Here is a 21,991-nt window from a genome sequence, read left to right as displayed (position 1 = left end):
ATCAAAGTGACATTCAAAGACACAAAACAAACTTGTTGGACATCAAGAAAACAAAGAATATGGTACATGTTTTGGGGTGAACAGTGAAAGCAAGCTTGTTCAGTTATTTTTTTAATTTTACTTTACCTTTTGTTTTCAGTACTTCTGCTTAAACCAAAGTTGCCATTCAGGAAGCAGATTATGCTTTTACCAGAACATGTTTCATTTACCTGGCTGACGTACGTCATGTTACTGCCATGATCATGAAGACATGCCTGAGTGAAGCCACATGCACGCACGCACACACAGGACAAAAACAACATGCAAGTGTGTACTAACCAAAGGGATGATCTGTATTTTTTGTTGTCAACAGTCACAATTGACTGAAATGCTCGATCCTGAGAGCGCTGCGCCTGAAAAGGAAGAAAAAAAAATACTGCTATGTTTGCAGCGTGCTTGAAAAACATGTTTGATTGCCTGGCACTTCACACTGCCTCACTATCTGTACAACACATTAAAAAGAGGAAGGACCATGCACTTACAAAACCTTTAGAAACATATTTGTTACATGCAATATTGCATGTTGGAGGTTTTTTTTCTTCTGAGGCCTGCGTAAGCTGGTCAGTCTGCAGCCAGCTGAACACTGCTCATCAGGAGGATGAAACTGCGAGAGGAGCTATGTTTTATCCTTTTGACTGCTCCTACAAATCAATCATGATAAGCAGAATTTTTTTTCTTTACTCATCTGTCCTGAATTTGACCTGTCCAAGTGCAATTCCATCAAAAACAGTCTCTTTGCTCACTTTTCTGTGCTTGATTGGAAGATGGAGTTCCCAGATTTTCTTTAGAAAAAGAATTAATCAGTTTGTATGATATCCCTTTCCAGCATCGCTCTGCCTCTGGCAGAGCATCGCTGAGCCATCTTACAGGTGGGCTAAAAGAAGTCGTTCTAAAGGAGGACCAAGTTTCCTCCTTTTGGAAATCAAAATACGGTAACCCTAGTTCAAAAGACCCACATGGGGAGAACACAGAACACAAAGAGTGCAAAGACTGAAGAGCTTGTGACAGATTACTTACATTCAGTTAAGAAAAATGGATTTGGTCCGACATCTCTGGGGCCATAAAGCATTATAAATCAGAGTATCGTTTTTGTGTCAGACAGTAAATTATAGATATCCTGTGACATTTAGGATTATTAAAAAAAGTGTTGGTGTTATGAGAGGGACAGGTTTTACTGCTGTATTAATGTATCCAGTTTCTGTTTTTTCTATAGACTATGTTTTTCCTCTTAGATCCGCCTGGTACAGTTTTATGGAAGCAGTTGATGTTTTTTTTTTTTAATTTTTTTTTTTTATGGGGAGCCAGGAAGCAGGTCTTAGTGCTGTCAATCACCCCTCCACGTGGCGCTGCTCATGCCCTCCTCCCCCTTTCCCTCTGCTACGCTGCAGCTAGCACAGCCCGTCATGAATGCTCAGGCTAGTTAGCATGGCCACTGATGACGGCAGATAAACGGTTGTCCTGAAACAGTAAGTTGTTTCACACATTTAGCAACAAGTACATGAAATTGACTGACATTAAGTCAAGTCCTACCTCCTGGCTCTGATTGGTTGTTTCTGGTCGGGACGACTTGTGAGCGCCACATTTCTTCAGACACAACAGTAGTTCATGGAGGAGATTGATATTTTCACAGATAATCTGTCTCATAACATACTGTAACAACATAGTGACCGTTTCAAATATGTAAAAAATACTTTAAAAAAAATAAAATAAAAGTTACACTTTTAAAGTGAGCCAACCACACCAAAATAATAGTTTCAGATTTTACAGGAGTCATTTTCTCAGCCATAAAAATGTTCCTTAGTGTCCCCATTGTTCAGAGTAAAACCCTGAGTTTATTTCCAGAAGCTGAACAGCTGACCACAGCCTGAACCTGACGCTTTTACATACCGTTTCATAGTGCGGCTGTTCGAACTTCTCTTTGCGGCTCCATTCCAGCAGAAACATCTTGGGTGTGATCTGCGGTGGATAGTCTCTGCTGCAACCACAGACAAATCACACAATGATGTTTCTCAAAAATTATTTTTGGCCGCCATTTACGATATTATGCACACATTTTTCTCTTTTTATGTACTAATCAGTTTACGATTTGACAGTTAACAGTTTTAGTCTCTAAACCAAAATGTTAAATATAAGCAGGTAATGCGATTAGAATGTAGAAAACACCCTTTAACAAAAATTGATTTTAACTACTTTGTATCCTGATTTTCACCATTATTCCAAAAAGAACTATAAAATCTCATGAAACTTTTAAACCCATGTCTATACAGCACACACACGTCAAAAAGGTACACCTGTCATGTCTAAAAAGACAGTTTTGCTGTCGTGTTAAAATGTGATATTTGACATACCGTTCAAACTTGACAGCCATGGTGGTCACATCTCCATCCATTACGGGTTTGTCAAGCTGATTACAGCTCTGTAGGGCGGCCTTTTTAGCCTGAAGGTCCTGCTGGATCTCCTGGTAAACCATTTGCAGTCCATATGCCTCACTGCAGTACAGTCGAATCACATCTTTTTACTTTACACAACACTAAGACACCTTACTGATAATATTCCATTCTGTTCCTGGTTTATACAAGAAAGTGTTTTTAGAAGAAAAGAAATAAACAACTCTTGCACCTTATCTCAGCATTGGTCTGTGCAGCCTGCACCAGTTTCCCCAGTGGAGACTCCACCTTGTCTCTCAGCATCTGGCACAGGCAGTACTTCGTGTTGAAAGCATGGTTGTCATAACGGATTGCCTGGAACCAGGAAACCCAAAAGCTTAAACCTGAGGCATATTGTCTCAGGTTTAATATGCTTAAACCTATATCACTATAATAAAACCGCATTGACAAGCTGAACTCAGTAATAGCACTGTGAAGTCCATCCATCCATTTTCTTTACACCCTTGTCCCTTAGTGGGGTTGGGAGGTGCTGGTGCCTATCTCCAGCTAACGTTCCGGGCGAGAGCCAGGGTACACCCTGGACAGGTCGCCAGTCTGTCGCAGGGCAACACAGACACACAACCATGCACATACACACTCACACTTAGGGGCAATTTGGAGAGGCCAATTAACCTGACAGTCATGTTTTTGGACTGTGGAAGCAAGCCAGAGTACTCTGAGAGGCCCCACGCATGCACAGGGAGAACATGCAAACTCCATGCAGAAAGACCGGGGCCGGGAATCAAACCCAGAACCTTCTTGCTGCAAGGCAACATCTCTACCAACTACGCCACTGTGCAGCCCCACTGTGAAGTCAAAGTGTTGATTTACTAAAAGAAGTTCATTCTGTAATTTCTGATGTGAAAAAACGTGAGGTTAATCCACAGGCCACAGTGAAATGGTCCGGGGTTCAAAAGTGACTCATTTCACAAAATAAAATGTGTTCATTTAAAGAGCTGCAGTCTGTCTGCTCTTCACTTTCAGACTGTTAGGTTACTGCTGGTTTCAGATCTACTAGTTGTCAGGTTCCTCTCCTGTGGAACCAGCTCCCTGTTCCTGTGAATGAAGCAGACAGACTATAGCCTGAAAGATAAGAGCTTAAAATTACATTTTTAGGTAAATTGGTGGATTTGCTTATAGTGGCTTAGGTTACCCAGAGCTATCTTTCTGGATAACCTATATAAACATTTTCCAATGCTGATACTCACCACTAATGACATTATTACTGCCATTAACTTTAACTCTTGAAAAGTGAAAGCACTCCCTAACAGCTTAGTAAATATTTTATTACATCTTTTCAAGGAACAAGTGTAGTACAATATGACCAAAAAACTTATCACAATATAAACGTTTCAAATCAGTCAAAATTGATAATAATTGATATCAATAAACCACAACAGTTTTCACTCCACATTGTTGTTCACATTGAAGCAGTTATGAACCCCGGTGGCAAAACCTGAAACTGCTCAGTAGCCAAAGACTAAGTGAGTTACTTGATGCCACTCAAAATGATATGTGTCCATCCCATTTTGAGTGGATGCGTCGCCCCACTGGCTCATCCCAAACTCATCTCCCTCAGCTGTGATCCTTCCTGCAATGGGACCAGTCTGTGAGCAGCTTAGCTTTCTTTAGCTGCCAACTGTGCTTTGGTGATAGGATATGCAGCAGCGTTTCCCACTTTTGTGGAACACCTACGCTTTTGGAATATAGACTCCATCCCATACAGCATACATTAGGGATTTCTGTACGTTTAGGGTTTTTCATTTACTTCACTTATTTGTAGACGGTTTATCTTTTTTAGAGTTTGCTACATCTGTCCATGGTTTATGTGATTATGCTCTATTAAATATGTAACTATGAATAGAGAAATTATAGTAACTTTAAAAAAAAATTACATCCCTGTTAAGAATATGTCTTAATAAAAAGACATATTCTTAACACCAGGCTGATCACTATGATCAGCCTGGTCACTCTCTAAGAAAATCCCAGTTGGGTAAAGCACAATGTGGTCAACTGCTTTAAATGGGACAAACTGAAATGTCTTCAAACTGCATGAATAGAAAACCTTGATAAAAGTAAACAATTTTTCATTTTACCAAGAATACCCATGAAAATAAATGATAGTAAGACATACAACGAACACAAAAATATGTTCTAGTTGCATCTCCAGAGATGTCCCCTCTCTTCCCTTTTGTCAGATGCAAATAACAAACTTACATATTTAATGTATTTCTCCATGACTTTTTCCACAGGAAGTGGCCCCTGGCTGCAGAACACAGACGGATTCCACATGGCAGCACGAGCCAACATGACAGACGATGCTCCTGTTGCTTTCCTGAACTTCTCGATATCACTGTTGGTCTTCACCAAATCTAGAGAACCTCCACTGCAGGACAGGTGATACAGTACATTTAATTAAGCAACTTTGCAAACTGCTTTGAATTAAAAAAAAGACAAAACACACCAAAAAAAGGGGTAGAAGCAATAATTGTACTGACGGGTTTCCGACAGAGCAGAATTCCTGATTCAATCCATTATGATCTTGAGGAAGCAAACTGTTCAACACAACCAGCACCGTGTTTGACTGTTAGTTTATGAAATGTAAGAGAGCGCACAGAAAAGCAGGACATCAGTGTTTTTACTATGCCACTAGTGTGACGCTCAGGAGAAGTGGGGAAAATGTCCCTATCAGACTCCAGGGGAGCTGGGTGCTGTCCCAGCAGTTTCCAAAACCACACACACAAAAATTTTTTTTGTAAAAGCTCACTCTGCATGACCCCACCGGACGCACACAGTAAAAAAGGCTGTTGGGTCCAAAAGAAAGAGTTAAACGTGTCAGGTTTTTTTTTTTAATGGCAGCAGTTTATTCTCATGCAAATATCAGCAACAGAAACTTATTTCTGTTGTGAAGAGACAGTAGGGATGAACCAATTGCAGTTTTCTGCCAGATTATTGATATTTAAAAAGCAATCAATGTGCAACCCCAAAAAATGAGCCCTTCTCCCCCCAGGGCCAAGTCCCCAGAGGAAACACTCCTCATGTGGTAAGAAGGATTCTTTTTGAGTGATATCTAGATTCTAAGGATCTGACAGTGATCACATCTGGGTTTGGCTTGTAAAACTGAGCCTAAAAAGTGTTTGATTAATTTATGATTTAAATAAGAATGGCAATTTTCATTGGCTCAACATTTTCACATTGAGCCAAGATGCAGTGATGGCTTTCTGACCTAAAAAAAAAATCATAATTTTTTGGGGGATCGGGGGGTGTATTTACTAGGGTTATTTTTCTAAATATGAGTCAAAACTAGCAAAACAGGAAAAAGAAACCCCTTTTTTCCCTTTGAGACATAAAACTTTAGAAGTTTTTAAAAAATAACATGTTAAGAATAGTCATTTGGTTAAAATAAATAAATAAATAAATAAATTCATTAATTAATAAAAGGTTACAAAAGTCAATTCTGCATTGGCTTTACAGAAATTTTAGCCAGAGAAGAAGTGGTTCAGAAAGGTCCCAGCAGCTGCCTTTATACTGGTTTGGTGTTTTAGAGAAACAGAAAGTCAGAGCACTGGCTGATGACTGATACTCACTTTGCGATGACAGGGATTGAAACAGCCTGTGCAACAGCCTGAATGTAATCGCAGTGGACAGGATGTCTGGGACGCTCGTCCTTAAACCTGAGCAACAGTCGGAAAAATGACATGAGGATCAACTGCAACCAACACTGCAGCTTCACACTCACTTAAGGAAGTCATGTGTCCATGTTAAAATGTCAGATAAGTTATGCTGTACAATTTCTTTGGCTTTAAAAGCTTTCAGCAGAGGAAAATAACTTCCTTTATTTTGACAGTTATTTTTTTAGGAAAGCTGAGAAAAATGTGGCACAACCTTACCAACTTCCAAGGTTCAGAAAGTGGGAAAATATCTCATTCATAAAGTTTCCAGCAACACTGTAAGAACAACTTCACTAATAGACTAAAGTGCACAGGGTCTTCAAAGCAGTTTACATTTTAATAAATCAAATCTACAAAATAGTAGAGAATAAGGTAAAAGCAACCAATCTCAAACTTACACTTCTTTTTAAAGATGAAATGAAAGTAACAGGCAGACTAGATCTGTGTGGATGAGCTTTTTGGCATTTCAGGCCATTTTTATCCCATGAAAAACCTCAAAATAGTAAAAGTTAGTCTGCAAGCATGAGTTTCATTCTGCATGTTTATGATGTATGGATTCTTTAGAAACAAAACATGAAAGCTGTGAACACAATGTATATAAACAGTAAAAAAAATAGTTCTACTCTGATGTGTCTGTGTTTATAATAAAGAAAAAGCTTGAGTGTACCCTCAGAGTGAAAAGCAAAGCTCTAGGGGGTAAATGATAAATTAAGACATTTGTACCAAATGTCTTCATATAGCAGTTCAGTTCAGCCGGCTCAGATACAGCACAATGTTAAACCTGGACAAATGCTGAAGGTCTCGGTGTGGAATTAGTGCACCACACTTCCATCAAGTAACTTTAAAAAAAAATATATCAAAACAAAAGGGAGGACTCTCATCTATCACTAATTTGGGAACACTGAGGTTTCTGATGCAGCTAATGGAGAAAGAAAGTTGCCTCTTACCTGCCGTGAACAGCAAGAGCAGCGACGCCGGTCTTCTCAATCCGCTGCACCAGACTGACCATCTCCTCCAGCTGTTAACCACCAACATGAAACACTGACCTGTCAGACATTCTGCTTTCATTTTCACCATGTCACAAAATTATTTCAACATCTAATTTCTGTTTGTTTCATTTCTCGTATCAGCCTTTTGATGGCATGTTTTAATGTACTTCCATGCTTTCCCCCATTTACAATCGCTTCTAAAAGTACAGATTTTATTTTTCAAAATTTTAAAAGCTGATTTTTTTTGCATTTGTCACATTTGAGTCACAAACTTCAACTTCTATAACTGGGATTTGAGTGATGGACTAACTCAAAGTGGTACATAATTATAATGTGGAAACAAAATGGTGAAAAGTAGAGCTGCACAATGAATCTAATCATTACTACCATTAGAATATCAGTGAATGAAAGTTGCAATCAGATTCTTTGATGCAGTAGTTGGTAGTCCTATATTTCCAGTGTCATGCGTTCATGATCCACATGTCAAAATATATTTCAGAAGTTAGCAGACCACAACAAAATTAAATATTTAAAAAAGGAACAGCTTCAAGCTTCACCAGCTCAGAAAATGTAACCTGATAACAGACATGCGATGTCTTACCGAAGGCAGAATCCGGATTTTACACGTAATTGGTACTGAGACTCCCATCACAAGCTTTTTAAGGATCTTTAATAAAGAAGAAAAACACAGACTGGATCAAGAAAACTCTTGAAACCCACAAATTTCAAAGTGGCTCCTTGTCAATTAAAAAATATTCTAGTGGATGTACTCACAGCTTCAATCTTGTCTGGATTTGATAGCAGAGCAGCTCCCATTCCACCCTGAAGGAAAACACAAAGCAGAGGGTCAAAGGTCAAAGCAGTGGCAGCAGCAGCAAGATAATATGCATCACAATCACAGTCAGGTGATTACCCTGAAGGATATCTGCTCTAGCAGCTGTTTTTATACAAGTGGTACAGTCACAAAAAGAATAAAACCAGAACAAATCACCTTACCTTAGTGGAGTATTCCTTTGGACATCCCATGTTCACATCAATGGCAGCCACATCTTTCTCCCTGAACAAGACACAGTCTGAATACACTGCAGCAGGTTATCACTTATATCATGATGCACCAGTTTACCAGTAAAGGACAAACTATAGAATTTGGGTGTTTTTTTAATTTTATTTTACTGGATTTACGTAGCTCTTGTATGAGCGAAATGGAAAAAATGTGTGTGGACTACACTCCTTCAAACTAAAGAACTGTTCCTTTCTTCATAGAACCTATGAGGAAAGAAACATCTGCTGCTCATCGGTGAGACCAGCTCTATAAAAACTCATGTTTGTTCAACTGAAAGCTCTAAGATAGCGGTTCTCAACGTGGGCGGTACCGCCCCCCAGGGGGCGTCCAGAGGACGACAGGGGGCGCTGGCGGACATTTTTACAAAAGGGGGGCGCTGGGACGCCTTTGGTCGAAGGTAAACTTTACACCTTAAATGCACAACAATGCCAGTTTAGACTTTGAGCAACTTGGTAAAACTGTATTGTGTAGCATTAAACCATGCTTGCTGCAACTGTATCGATGGCAGCTCTTCTTCTATTCAGTGTTTGTTAGCTTCTGTTAGCTTCTTGGCGCAGCTCCGTTCTCCTGCTACTGGTAGCTAAAATCACGATACCCTCACTTTGTATCCCTCTGAAAAATGAACCCATTTAAATAAAGAAACAAAGAAATCCCTCCATGGGTGATACCACGATAGAGAGCGTTCATTTTATATCGTTAACACCGGTGCTGTAAGTGGTCCGGTATGAAACCGGGTGATAGAACAACACGGCGCTTTTAAATTTCAATAATCAGAATGCAGTAATTGTTTCCGTTGTTTTAAAAGGTTTATGTCAGTCTGCCTTTAACCCATCGATACTCTTCCTGACCGCCGTGCACCTTAGGGGCTTAAAAAAACAACGCGCACATTGCGCTAAACTCTGAAACAGGAGAAGCGGGACATAAAACGGAGCGACGAACTAGATGTGAATTTTGGCATAAAAACAGAAAATCCTACGCTAAACAGTGAAAAAAATCAACACATGGTGTGAAACACATCATGACGATTAGGCTATGAGTGAAGATTATTCGTCTTATATTATTCGTTTTATAATGGATAAATGATTAAATAAATTTAGCAACAGGACAGAAACTAGACATGGCCATAAACCAAGAGAGGATAATACTAATCAAAGAAAACTAAATGGAGATGAATGAAGAACAAAATGTAAGAATAAACTAAGAAACTAAAGTAAATACAGAGGAATAAACTGGTATGGCAAGACCTTTCGAGCAATAATTAATACAGAGGACTGTATGGCAAGAATAAACAGACACTATTTCCACATAAAAGGTCAAATAATGTTGTTGAAATGTCATGGGTTTGTTAAGACCATATCTAGTACTGAGAATAAATATATCTTACAGACCATAACAGTAAAGAACTTATTTATGTTCTTAATTAGATTTGATATTATTTCTTCTATATTATTTTTCATGTCAGTGTTAATGTCATGAGGCTGATGACTCAATGACACTTTGAATTTGACTCATTAGGATTTGATTAAGAACCAAATTTGTTCTTTGTAATCTCTGTCCAGTAAAACTATTAATCTATAAATCAATAGGCAGGTCTATATAAAGATATAATCCACGTTTCTGTCTCATATTTGTATGGCATTAAAAGGACCTGGAACTTTTGTTTTTCCACTGAAAGCTCTGGTTTGCACAATAAATGCCATGTGGGTGAAATTTTATGGATGATACTCTGATGTCCCATTCTCCTGAAGGCAGCACAGAGCTGCACCACCAGAAACTGACAAACACTGAAGAGAAGAAGAGCTATGATTAATGTAGTTACAGTTCTATCCATGTTTTAATGTTGCAGAGCTCAGTCGTTTTGCAAATAGTTCAAAGTTTAAACTAGCATTGCTGTACATCTTTCATCTGGTCATTTTGTGAAATATTTAACAACTAGAAAATGGCACAAAATAAGAGTATTTTTTCCACTCTGATTGGCTGCTGTTAGGCCTACCAATTTTAACTTGAATGTTCATTGCATTTTTCGTAGACGCCTGTGAAAATAATTTCTATTCCCATGACTTTTTTGTTCTCTGGGAAAATATTTTTGCTGATAAATACAGAAACAAGCATAAAAATCAAAACATCTACAATAGTGATAGTTATATTAATGATAAAATAATGGTCAGTGCAAAGTAGCCTGCAAATTCTTTGGTGGGGGGCGATGAGGGACCTGGATAAAGGCTAGGGGGCGCTGGCCCAAAAAAGGTTGAGAAATATTGCTGTAAGACATATGAATGTGTCTTTAAAAACATTTTTTGGGGAATATCATCAATGGAGTTTAAGTAGCAATGTTTGCTGCCCAACAATCTGGGAGTGGTTATAAGATTATTCACAAGAGGAATATGTTTTTTTCGCCACACACATGACAATGCTTCAACAAGGTGGATGAGCACACACATTTTCCCTAAAGAAAGTCAGACAAATGACAAAAAACACCATCTTATGGTAAATGTTAAAGTTCATGACAACACAATCAGATGTTCTAAGGTATTCTAGAGTCAAATATGAGGCTTCGTTGATCCCGAAACTTTAACAGAAGCGTGGAGAAAAAAATTCCTGCCCATGTAAGGAACTCAAAGTCCAGTAAATGTCATCAACACTAAAAATAAAGACTTCAAATAGTTGACCAACTGACACATTTGAATTATATAAGTAGGTTGGTTATCACTTTCTATAGAAACTTACAGAAAAAAATGACAGACATCAAGCCAATGAAAACCTTAAACTGAACAAATTCACCACTCAAACAAACTGCATGTATTCCTCGTGTAGAAATGTGAAGCTTGTAGATGCTGATTCTGCCATTGTCTCACCTGAATGTGTTGCTCAGAAGTAGTGAAGAATTTAAATTAACCAAATATTAAATTAACCAACTGCCTTGTAGTCTGCTGTCCTGAACTGTTATAATAAGTTCCAGGAATAGTGAAGGTCATGGAAATAACAAAAATATTTAAAGTTGAGCTTTGCATGTGAGGTTCAGTACTAAAAAGGTCTCTCCATATGGCTCTCCACAATTAAGCATCATAAGTATTAATTTATTACTATTAATATTAATATAATCATTATCTAAGTGCTTTGTTGCATAGCTTTTTCCACTCTCCACTATATGTTCTGTTATACTCACACAAGCTGGGCAACTGTTAAAGCTCTGTCAGGGTCAGCAGTTCCCTAAAAGTGTTCAAACAGAGTTTTAGTCTTGCATGTTGATCTTCAGGAAATGGCAGCCAGTTATTAATACCGACTGGGTTGATGACTGGTGCCGTTATATTTGGTCTCACCATCTGGAAGACGACTCTGTCCTTTTCCCTCTCACAGGTCCGGAACATTACGCGCTCATCAGGAGCCACAAAATCCACTGTTTCCAGCACATCTGGCAAAACATACGCACACAATTCAAGCAATTAGAGGTGTGCCAATCGATCGGTCACCGATTATAATCGGGCCGATTTCCGTGAAAAAGTGTATGACCGGTGATCACCGATCACGGTCCCTTGTTGCCGATCACCTGCATCTCATTTCGCAGCCAGTCTATGCAGCTGGTCTCCTCTTTCCTTCACTCTGCGCAAACGCGCAGCAACAAATCCTAAGCGATGTTGAACTATAACACACCGAGTGAATGGGGAAGTTTGCGTGTTGCGGCGGAAAATTGAAGCATGTCAAAATGCATCAACACAACGAAGCTAATACGACATAAAAACAATGCCATACTTGACGGAGTTTGGCTACATTGAGGCTCACTGCAGTAAAAAAGACATACGGAGGATCAGATAGCAGGTAAAGCAGCGCACAGCTACAAACACTCACCCGGATTAGCATGACGGTCAGAAAGCTAAACAAATAACCCGCAAAATTATGTAAGCCTTCGAGCTGCGATGTAAGGCGCTGGTTCTGCTCTAGCTGTTGAACCGCTGCTACGCGCTACAGGTAGTAATATTTCACAGACGAAGCTCCACCTGGTAGTGACTCTCACACCGAACCTCTGCTTAAAGCTGCAGCATCTAACTTTAAAAAAAACATTTTACATACGTATTAAAACTTTCGCTGTCCTAACATGAGACAGATAATCTCTAAAAAAAAATAAAAAAATCGATCCCCTCCCTGCTCTGCATAATTACTCCGCTCAGTCAGAAACAGCCACTCAGAACTAGCAGTAATCAGCTAGCCGCCATGCTATCAGGAAGTTTTCATTCAGTAACTCAGGATTGTTTATTGTAATGGAACCTGTATTTGCCTTTGAATGTTAAGTTTTATACTTGAATTTTTTTTGGCAATGTTAATAGGTTTTATTTTGACTCTTTGCATTATTTAGCCTCTTCAGAGCCTTCATATGTTATCAGTCTGTTAAAGATAGTATTATCAATAGCAGGACAATGGGGTATATGCCACGAGAGGTGGTGACGTATTTCCGTTTGAATTTATGCCACATAGATTGGTTCCGGGTCCTGCTTGCTCCTATTGTTTTTACCCAAAGCTGCAAGATCTGTACCATGAAAAAGATGCAAAACTTAAAATATCTGTGAGCTACTGTGGTGTGCCGTTGTGTCCAGTAATTAGCCGGTACCATCCAGTGCTTAGTTTTTTTCATTTTCCTGCTGATATCAAGGCGACAGCGGACTGTAGCCAAAACTTAGCGACTACAGCTAACACCCGGTTTGTAGTTGCCTGCTATTTCAAAGCTTGAGGATATTGAAGACGTCAAAAATGGGAAGACAGAGGTTAAAAGGGAGCTGTACGTGCTTCGTTCACTGGAATAATTTGTTGGAGGAAAATAATGCCAGAGGACATCCACTGCTATGGGAACAGGCGCAACAATTCGGCACAAGGCAAGTCAATACGTGTGTTGATGTTTGCGTTTGTGTTATACGGAGTATGAAATTATTTTTAGGTAACTCCTTAGCTTTTTTTTATGTGACAATTATATAAAATACATTTAACATGCAGTCGAAGCGATACCGAGCACGGTAATTTAAGAACAGCCGAGGGCAGCAACGCTTCAACCCGAACTAGTCAGTCAGATTAAGGTCCAAAACCTTCGCTTTACAGCCGTTTAAGTGGAACTGACCCACATAAACATCCCACAGAACAAATGGTACAAATCACGTATTTCCCGAATACCGAAAATATGACATCTACCTTCGCTGTTTCATAATTACAATCCATTTAGAGTGAATTTTTTCACTTGGCTGCTATAATTTGTTCTTGCGTTACACAATGTAATTTTTCTTTTTTTCCCCTCTGAGATCCTGCTTTAGAAAATGAGGTTATGACTGCATTTTGTTTTTAAAATGGTAAATTTAGGTTTGCCTCGACTTTTATAAACTAAGGCCTCTTCTATGCATGTTTTGTATTACTGTTGGTACAGATATTAGGCGAACACTGTGCTTTGCCTGCTAGTAGTTTAAATTAATTTCAGCTGCACACAAGAGTATTCAGATTTTAACATGCATTTTCTAAGTAGTATTTTAGTTCACTCTTACTCAGTAACTTCAGTGTTGTTACAACTCTGAAACATTTTTTTTGCAGTTTCTTTGTGATACCAGAACTATTTCACTTACACATTTAATTTTCTGAGATATTGTCAATTTATTTTCAAGCAAAACTCTCAAAAAGAGCTGAGGATTTATTTATTAGTTTTGATTACGTTGTGCAGCTAAATATGGACACTTATTAGTTTTCTTTTTAATTTTTCAGGTTTGCATCGCAACACCTCGTGATGTGTTTCTGAGCCATGATCGTTGTGCTGATTACCTTTCCATTGGATCAAAGCACCTGGACCAGCTGACTGCGTCCATCAGTCCACGGTCTGCCGGATCATCACAACGTGGACTAACTTTTTATTTACTTGGTTAAACTATGATCTGGAAACCGGAGCACCAGATATGCAAAAATCTACCTGCAGACTTTGTTGGTTACCCTGACACTGCAGTCATCCTGGACGGAGCTGAGCCGGTCTTCCTCTCCTCCAGAGTGACAAGTTTTCATCGCCAGTAAAGGCAAAACAAGTCTGATGTCTGATTAGCTGCTAGGAAGTATATTATATATTCACTGTTCATTTTGCTATCCTGTTTGTACCTACAATAAAATTTAATCTCTACATTTCACAAACTTTTTCCCCTTTTCTCAGTGTTTACGTTATATCAAGTATTTGCATGTAGATCAGAAATTCAAGTGAGATGTTAAAATGCAACACATATAGGTTATACCAGAAAAGAAATTTGAATATTAAGTAATATGTTAGAGAGACTATATAGACACCCTTCTGTCAAATTTTAATCGGAGTTTGATGGATTAAACGATATCAAAGCCCGCCCCCTTTAATTACCCCCTCACCCCCATTGGACGTTTGTGACCTCCTGACCTTCCCCCATGGAAAGTTTGTGACCTCGTGACCTTCCCCTATGGAAACTTTCTGACCTCCTCCCCTCCTCCCATAGGACGTTTGTGACCCTGTGACCTCTGATACCCTTCAGTCAAATTTTAATCGGAGTTTGAAGGATAAATTGATATTAAACCCCTCCCCCCTTCCTGTGACCGGAAATTCCCCCCACGAACAAAGACTTTAATCACACAGAAACTTTGTAACCTCCTGACCTCCCTCTGTGACCATCTGTTCGCCGTTGACTCCTCCCGAACTCTTTGAATTAACCAATAGGAATCATATACTTGTAAGTGAATAAATAAATATACTATATTCTAAACCATGTTGAATTAGATTAGGAATAATGTAACTATCTCAGGTTTTAAACAGATTGTCTTTTTGCTGCGTGGGCGTGCGTGTGTATCTGTCATTAAAGGGGGTGGGGGGGGGGGGGGGCAGGAGAGCCTTGCTGCATGTGCGTGTGTGTCCTCAAGCATGAGAAACCCGCAGGATACGTCAGACATTCCTTCTGACAATAGCTTACAGTGCATTATTTGGTGTTAGACAACAGACTTATAGCTAGGTATGAGGGATACCTATGAAGGAAAACAAGTTTAACCGTTTTACTGCAAATATTTAGCTTACGGTGCGTTATTTGGTGTTGTTGAACAACAGATTTATTGCATGGTAAGAGGGACTGACCTCTGTCCAAGCACAGCAAAGTATGTGTGTGTGTGCGTGTGTCCCTGCATAAGAGTGGGTAGGAACCTCTGAATGAAAACAACAGTTTAACTGTTTTACTGTAAATATTTAAGGTAGCACGACTAGTTAGTGCTGACTGAGTTTGTAATTTCCTTCATCCGTTCCAAAAACAGTCACTTAAATTTTAAACTCTATAGATACTTTTCTGTAACACCTGCTAGTGTGATACATTTCAGTAAAAGTTCCTCATCTGTAATTGTATTTCTTAAAGATATGTGGCAAGTAGTAAACAGGCCTACATGAAGCTACTCAAATTTAACTTTTAGTTTTCTGCAATGAAAGTGAAAGACAAACTCTGACATCACTGCCTTTCCAGGATTTGTCCTCGCATCATTGTGAATTCTACTTTGCTTCAGTCTTTTTCCTGCTGTTGAATCAACACTGATCTTCTCAGTGCTTCATGCTTTCTCCAAAATAGTAAAGGTTGGTTGAAACTTATAGATTTTTTTTTCTTCAACACTTGCTAGTGTGATACATTTCGGTAAAGGTTCCTCATCTGTAAATGTATTTCTTAAGAATATGTGACAGGGACTAAAAGGCCCATGTGAGACTACTGCTCATATTTATCTTTCAGTTTTCCCCAAAGTTTAAAGTTTTTACACTGCACCACCACGCTCCAAGAGTTGCTCCAACAATTGTTTTGTTACCTTTAAAATTATGTACAGCTTTTGTCTCTGACTTATACGCTGTTTGTTTTTTGACACTAATGATTTTTTCCTTCCATCTGTTATCTTACATGCTTAAGTGTGTTCACAAACAAAATATAGTACACCTGTAGTTGTTAAGGTTTCATTACTAAAAACTTATAAATGATCAATGTCAACCATCAGTCTGTATTAAAGTATTTAGTACAATTTCTATTTATTTAGATTTGATGTTTTGATGTGAACACTTAGATTTCTATCAATTTATTGAAAGATGCTCTATGTAAATATTTATCAAACTGAATGATCATTCAGGTTTTATATAGTTTTTGCTTTCCTTTCAATGTTTGTTGCACAAACTCAAATATACTGTATGCTGGCTATCGACCAACAATTCAATCAGTGAATCTTATTTTTTTTCCTCAAGTAGCCCCTCTCACAGAGACTTACTTACATCTTTTGACACTTGGTCCTACTTATAATAACATTGACTTCCTATTGCTACACTTTACCTAATAATAAAACATGCTCACTAAACAACCAGGCTCCGAGAGTTGGTCACAATGTGGTAAATTGTTTTGTTACTTTTAAAAGTATCTACAGCTTTTGATGCTGTCTGTTCACTAATGTTCACTAACAGACAGTAACTGATAAGTAACTGTAACTAATAAGCTTATAAATGATCAATGTGAAGCATCAGTATGTGTTCAAGAAGATCATATCAGTCAGATTTCATAAAATATCATGATACTCAAAGGAATCAAAATTATAGTTCACAGAAAGGTAATGTATCCTTTTTAGGGAGCTTCGACTGTATGAAAGGAATGATTGAAATATACTATAAAAATATTCTATTTGCAGAATCCTGATAATAAAACTTCAATTGTGAACTGAATAATTAGATTGCAATTAGACACAAAAGAATCGACTGTTAATTAGTAATCATACTATGGAAATAACTAGCAAAATCTGAACAAACAAGAAACTTGACTACCTCAAGAGATTTCACTCGTAATGAACTGTCTGACTTTCTTTAGTCGACTAAATTTAATTTTACCAAATTTTTGCCGTAGAGCAAACAGGTACCGAGTTTGAAGCGGGTCAGATGCCTCCAGCCGTCTGCTAAAGCTTGACCCCGGCCTTCCTCACTGTAAAATAAAACATTCTGCTTAATAATATAAGTGTAACTTTTCTTAAAACAATTCAGTTGATTTATATAACACTAATTTACAAAAGGTAATCTCGAGACAATTTACAAAAAAGTAATTTCCATTCTACTTAACAGTGCAGGAATTAAAATGTATTAAGTCAGTATAAAAAAAAAAGGTTATCTGAGTTAAAAATGCAGATTGTATCATGTCATTGACTTGACTTGTGTATATGCTTCCCCCTGTTCAAATAACTTTTACCCTGTAAAGTCTGATTTGATCTATATTTTCAGGGGAACCCTGTGGAACCAACATGAACATTTGCTGCCTTCTTTTTTTTTGTATCTTTATTAATGGACACAACTGGAGTTCCATAGTCTCGTAGTAAAAGTCACATTAAGACGCAATCAGAACGCCTCATGCTGAACCGATCCTCCCCACAACCATCCTCCAACTTTTGTTTAACATGTCAGAGTTGAACAAGAAAGAAAAACACAGAGAACAACAGGTGAAATTGTTACTTTATAAGTCACAAGTGTACATTTTATCTTTAGGTTTTATGTAACACCATGCTAATAAGCTACATGATAGTTGGTAAATAATATCACACTGAACACAAATCCTAATCATTAATCTCTACTGGATCTGCTCCTCTCTTCTTCTGCAGCTCCTGAATTAACAGGAACAACTGATGTTTGTCCGTTCTGTAAGAAAAAAAAAACAAAGTTTTGTTTCTTTTACATTGTTGTTTTTAGAACACACAAATGATACAGTACTTAATAAATTAAAATAAAAGTTGTTCATTTACATTATATTCATTTAGCCACAAAAGGAAAGTTATTAGTTATACTCTACAATTCAGAGGGGAAAAGGTTTTAGACATGTTAATGAGATCCACATTTTATCAAAGTTTTGACAAACCTTAAAGTGTCTTCAGCTCATGGAGTCGTTTCAGTGAAGTTAGCGTTCGTGGAGGGAAACTTGCTGTCGCTGTTCTGCTCAGTCAGAAAGTTACTAATGTCAGAAAAATCTGCTGTCATGTCATGAGCTGGAAAAAAATAGAAGTATTTTCACTTAAGACTTATAAAATAGTTTCATGATTTTGGTTATGGTTGTAGAATTTAAACTGAGGTAACACTAAACAATAAATCGTTGGGCAGATAGTGTGAAAAGAGGAGATATTAAAGACATAAATGGCTGAAAATGCATCCGTTGCTGAAAATAAATCAAACTCATGTAACACAGTGTAATGATTCACCTCTGAAACACTTTGAGTCACCAAGCTTTATGCCTTTCAAACCCTTGCTATTTGGTCAGTTTGATTTCAGAAGAGCCGATTATATTTTTTATTACAGAAACATAAAATTTACTCATCCTTAAAAGATGACTAGAACGAGACTCACTGCGTACACTGATGGCGATGAGTCCGGCTAAAAGTAAAACATTCAGGATTCCCAAAGCCACAGTGAGGCAGAGCCTCTCTTTGGAGCTGCTTGAACCTTAAGAAAAACCTGAACCTTAGCAAAATGTAATGCAGTACATGCGAGATTTATCTGTAACGTTTTTCTTACCTGTGTGATTAGATACAGTTTGTCTAACGGGTTCAATGTTGACGTAAATTTCCTCCATCGCTTCAGAGTCAGTGCTGCTTTAAACATTGACTATAAAATCCACTGCAGTCGTGGAACTAAGTGAGATGTCTGGTGTTCAACATAAAAAAGTACCATATTTTAGATATAACAGTCAAATAAAGAAATTCATGAGTGCAGTTTCAGTATTATTTTCTTAAATATCTTACACAACATAAGATTCTTGAAGGTTTCAATAGTTTTATAAGTTCATATTTCCTGATTCGGTTCTGTATCAATGAATATTTATTTCTCCTTTGTTTTCCTTCAGCTCAGTTAATCCTACTCATAATAAACACATTTCACTTTTCTATCAGTGAAGAAAATAATTGACGTTTACATTCATGCACAACTTTGCTTTCTGTCGTATGGTATCAAAAATTAAAAATAGTTTTAAATCACTGATATACGGATGAAAAATACATCTGATGTTGTGATATTCCTGCTCCTTGTGTCCAAACATTCCCTAAAGGGTAATAAATTGTTGGAGCAGATGACTGCAGATAACTGCATGGACCCCACAGTTTTACGGGTCTCATTCTGTCCTGATAACTAGTCATAGTCTTTCTCCCAGTAAATACAACTATCATCTTTGTATTTCTAAATCCTCTTCTAACCCTATTCCTTGTTTTCTCACTATCTCACTCCAGTAGCAGAAACACTGACATTAAGAAACAACAATCCCTGAATTGCATTATCAAACTTCTATAACCGCTGGATCGAATAATTATAAAATTGTACGTATTTATTCATAGTTTAAAGATGCATACTTTTAGGACTGCTGTTTAGTAAAAAGCTGGATGAGCTGTCTACTAGTGTCTAAAACTCAGGCACCATGTCTTCTGAGGGAGATCAACAGTTTGACAAACAGTTTGCTTTGTGAATCACCGCCTCACTGGGAGGGAATCGAAAGGCTAGCATGCCAATCAGGTGTAAGTTGGGCGGTTTAAAGTAAGAGAAACCAGATACTGCATTCATAGCATGAAGAAGACCAGCAAGCAAAGCTTTCACAGAATGAATTCTGCAGAATATCAGAGTACAGGAGATACAGGATAGAAAATTTTACTGAATCAAGACATTGTCCAGAAGCTCAGACTGGGAAGCTTAAATGGCAAATTGCTAGCCAAGTATGTGGAGCAGGAAAATAGGTTGTAGTTACTTAAATTTATGCAAACCAATTGTCTCAAAAGATTCAATTACTGCAACATGTAAAAGACAAGTGTAGTTACATTGTGTGATTTTGGAAAACAATATTCTTAAACTCATCCAAAATATTATTCAATGCAAAATTTATTTTACTTTCTGCTTACAGCAGCAGCAATATATTTACTACATGTCATTACTTGACATAGTGGTACTGTTCAAAACCTTTTGGTTTGCTTGAGTAGAAATGGAGTAATGTCTGTGTATGTTAAAATGTTAAACATTTAGTAACCAAAATTCTCACAACTTTCAAATGGTTCACTTTTTATTTTATTCTAGTTGTTGCAGACTCAACTTAAATAGATAAACTTGTAAAGCATCTTTTTTTTTTTTCTTTTTTTTTAAATCCAAAAGTTCCTGCCGCTTGTTTAAGATGAGTACAAACAACAAGTTGATGAGAATTAAGTGATGTTCACTTGAACTCTTTTATTAAGCAGAATGTTTTATTTTACAGTGAGGAAGGCCGGGGTCAAGCTTTAGCAGACGGCTGGAGGCATCTGACCCGCTTCAAACTCGGTACCTGTTTGCTCTACGGCAAAAATTTGGTAAAATTAAATTTAGTCGACTAAAGAAAGTCAGACGGTTCATTACGAGTGAAATCTCTTGAGGTAGTCAAGTTTCTTGTTTGTTCAGATTTTGCTAGTTATTTCCATAGTATGATTACTAATTAACAGTCGATTCTTTTGTGTCTAATTGCAATCTAATTATTCAGTTCACAATTGAAGTTTTATTATCAGGATTCTGCAAATAGAATATTTTCATAGTATATTTCAATCATTCCTTTCATACAGTCGAAGCTCCCTAAAAAGGATACATTACCTTTCTGTGAACTATAATTTTGATTCCTTTGAGTATCATGATATTTTATGAAATCTGACTGATATGATCTTCTTGAACACATACTGATGCTTCACATTGATCATTTATAAGCTTATTAGTTACAGTTACTTATCAGTTACTGTCTGTTAGTGAACATTAGTGAACAGACAGCATCAAAAGCTGTAGATACTTTTAAAGGTAACAAAACAATTTACCACATTGTGACCAACTCTCGGAGCCTGGTTGTTTAGTGAGCATGTTTTATTATTAGGTAAAGTGTAGCAATAGCAAGTCAATGTTATTATAAGTAGGACCAAGTGTCAAAAGATGTAAGTAAGTCTCTGTGAGAGGGGCTACTTGAGGAAAAAAAATAAGATTCACTGATTGAATTGTTGGTCGATAGCCAGCATACAGTATATTTGAGTTTGTGCAACAAACATTGAAAGGAAAGCAAAAACTATATAAAACCTGAATGATCATTCAGTTTGATAAATATTTACATAGAGCATCTTTCAATAAATTGATAGAAATCTAAGTGTTCACATCAAAACATCAAATCTAAATAAATAGAAATTGTACTAAATACTTTAATACAGACTGATGGTTGACATTGATCATTTATAAGTTTTTAGTAATGAAACCTTAACAACTACAGGTGTACTATATTTTGTTTGTGAACACACTTAAGCATGTAAGATAACAGATGGAAGGAAAAAATCATTAGTGTCAAAAAACAAACAGCGTATAAGTCAGAGACAAAAGCTGTACATAATTTTAAAGGTAACAAAACAATTGTTGGAGCAACTCTTGGAGCGTGGTGGTGCAGTGTAAAAACTTTAAACTTTGGGGAAAACTGAAAGATAAATATGAGCAGTAGTCTCACATGGGCCTTTTAGTCCCTGTCACATATTCTTAAGAAATACATTTACAGATGAGGAACCTTTACCGAAATGTATCACACTAGCAAGTGTTGAAGAAAAAAAATCTATAAGTTTCAACCAACCTTTACTATTTTGGAGAAAGCATGAAGCACTGAGAAGATCAGTGTTGATTCAACAGCAGGAAAAAGACTGAAGCAAAGTAGAATTCACAATGATGCGAGGACAAATCCTGGAAAGGCAGTGATGTCAGAGTTTGTCTTTCACTTTCATTGCAGAAAACTAAAAGTTAAATTTGAGTAGCTTCATGTAGGCCTGTTT

At 37.4% G+C, this 21,991-nt stretch overlaps 1 protein-coding gene and 1 long non-coding RNA gene across 8 annotated transcripts in view; one reads left to right on the top strand and one right to left on the bottom strand.

Annotated features, from left to right (window-relative positions):
* The window catches only part of LOC108165986 (uncharacterized), a 137,229-nt gene that overhangs the window by 32,815 nt on the left and 82,423 nt on the right, over window positions 1-21,991 (top strand). For both annotated transcript variants that reach the window (XR_014087737.1, XR_014087736.1), the window contains exon 2: window positions 4,718-4,862. This is a non-coding gene — a long non-coding RNA (uncharacterized LOC108165986). The remainder of the gene's footprint in view (window positions 1-4,717; window positions 4,863-21,991) is intronic.
* Window positions 1-21,991, bottom strand: part of LOC103465667 (tRNA-dihydrouridine(20) synthase [NAD(P)+]-like) — a 65,121-nt gene that overhangs the window by 38,790 nt on the left and 4,340 nt on the right. For 5 of the 6 annotated variants that reach the window (XM_081607553.1, XM_081607552.1, XM_081607556.1 and 2 more), the window contains exons 4-15: window positions 11,509-11,600; window positions 11,355-11,398; window positions 8,122-8,182; window positions 7,900-7,947; window positions 7,727-7,792; window positions 7,084-7,154; window positions 6,053-6,139; window positions 4,683-4,851; window positions 2,659-2,780; window positions 2,388-2,528; window positions 1,927-2,014; window positions 319-392 (exon numbers count right to left, since the gene is read on the bottom strand). In XM_081607553.1, the coding sequence (XP_081463679.1) occupies window positions 319-392; window positions 1,927-2,014; window positions 2,388-2,528; window positions 2,659-2,780; window positions 4,683-4,851; window positions 6,053-6,139; window positions 7,084-7,154; window positions 7,727-7,792; window positions 7,900-7,947; window positions 8,122-8,182; window positions 11,355-11,398; window positions 11,509-11,600 (1,063 nt within the window). Of the gene's footprint in view, window positions 1-318; window positions 393-434; window positions 1,624-1,926; window positions 2,015-2,387; window positions 2,529-2,658; window positions 2,781-4,682; window positions 4,852-6,052; window positions 6,140-7,083; window positions 7,155-7,726; window positions 7,793-7,899; window positions 7,948-8,121; window positions 8,183-11,354; window positions 11,399-11,508; window positions 11,601-21,991 lie in introns of those variants that run through there. The other variant, XM_081607555.1, reaches the window with a different exon arrangement.

Source organism: Poecilia reticulata, chromosome 6 (assembly GCF_904066995.2).
Source record: "Poecilia reticulata chromosome 6, P_reticulata-male-v2, whole genome shotgun sequence".
NCBI lineage: Eukaryota > Metazoa > Chordata > Actinopteri > Cyprinodontiformes > Poeciliidae > Poecilia > Poecilia reticulata.
The sequence above is the reverse complement of the archived record's forward strand: the minus strand, read 5'-3'. Positions and strand labels throughout refer to the sequence as shown.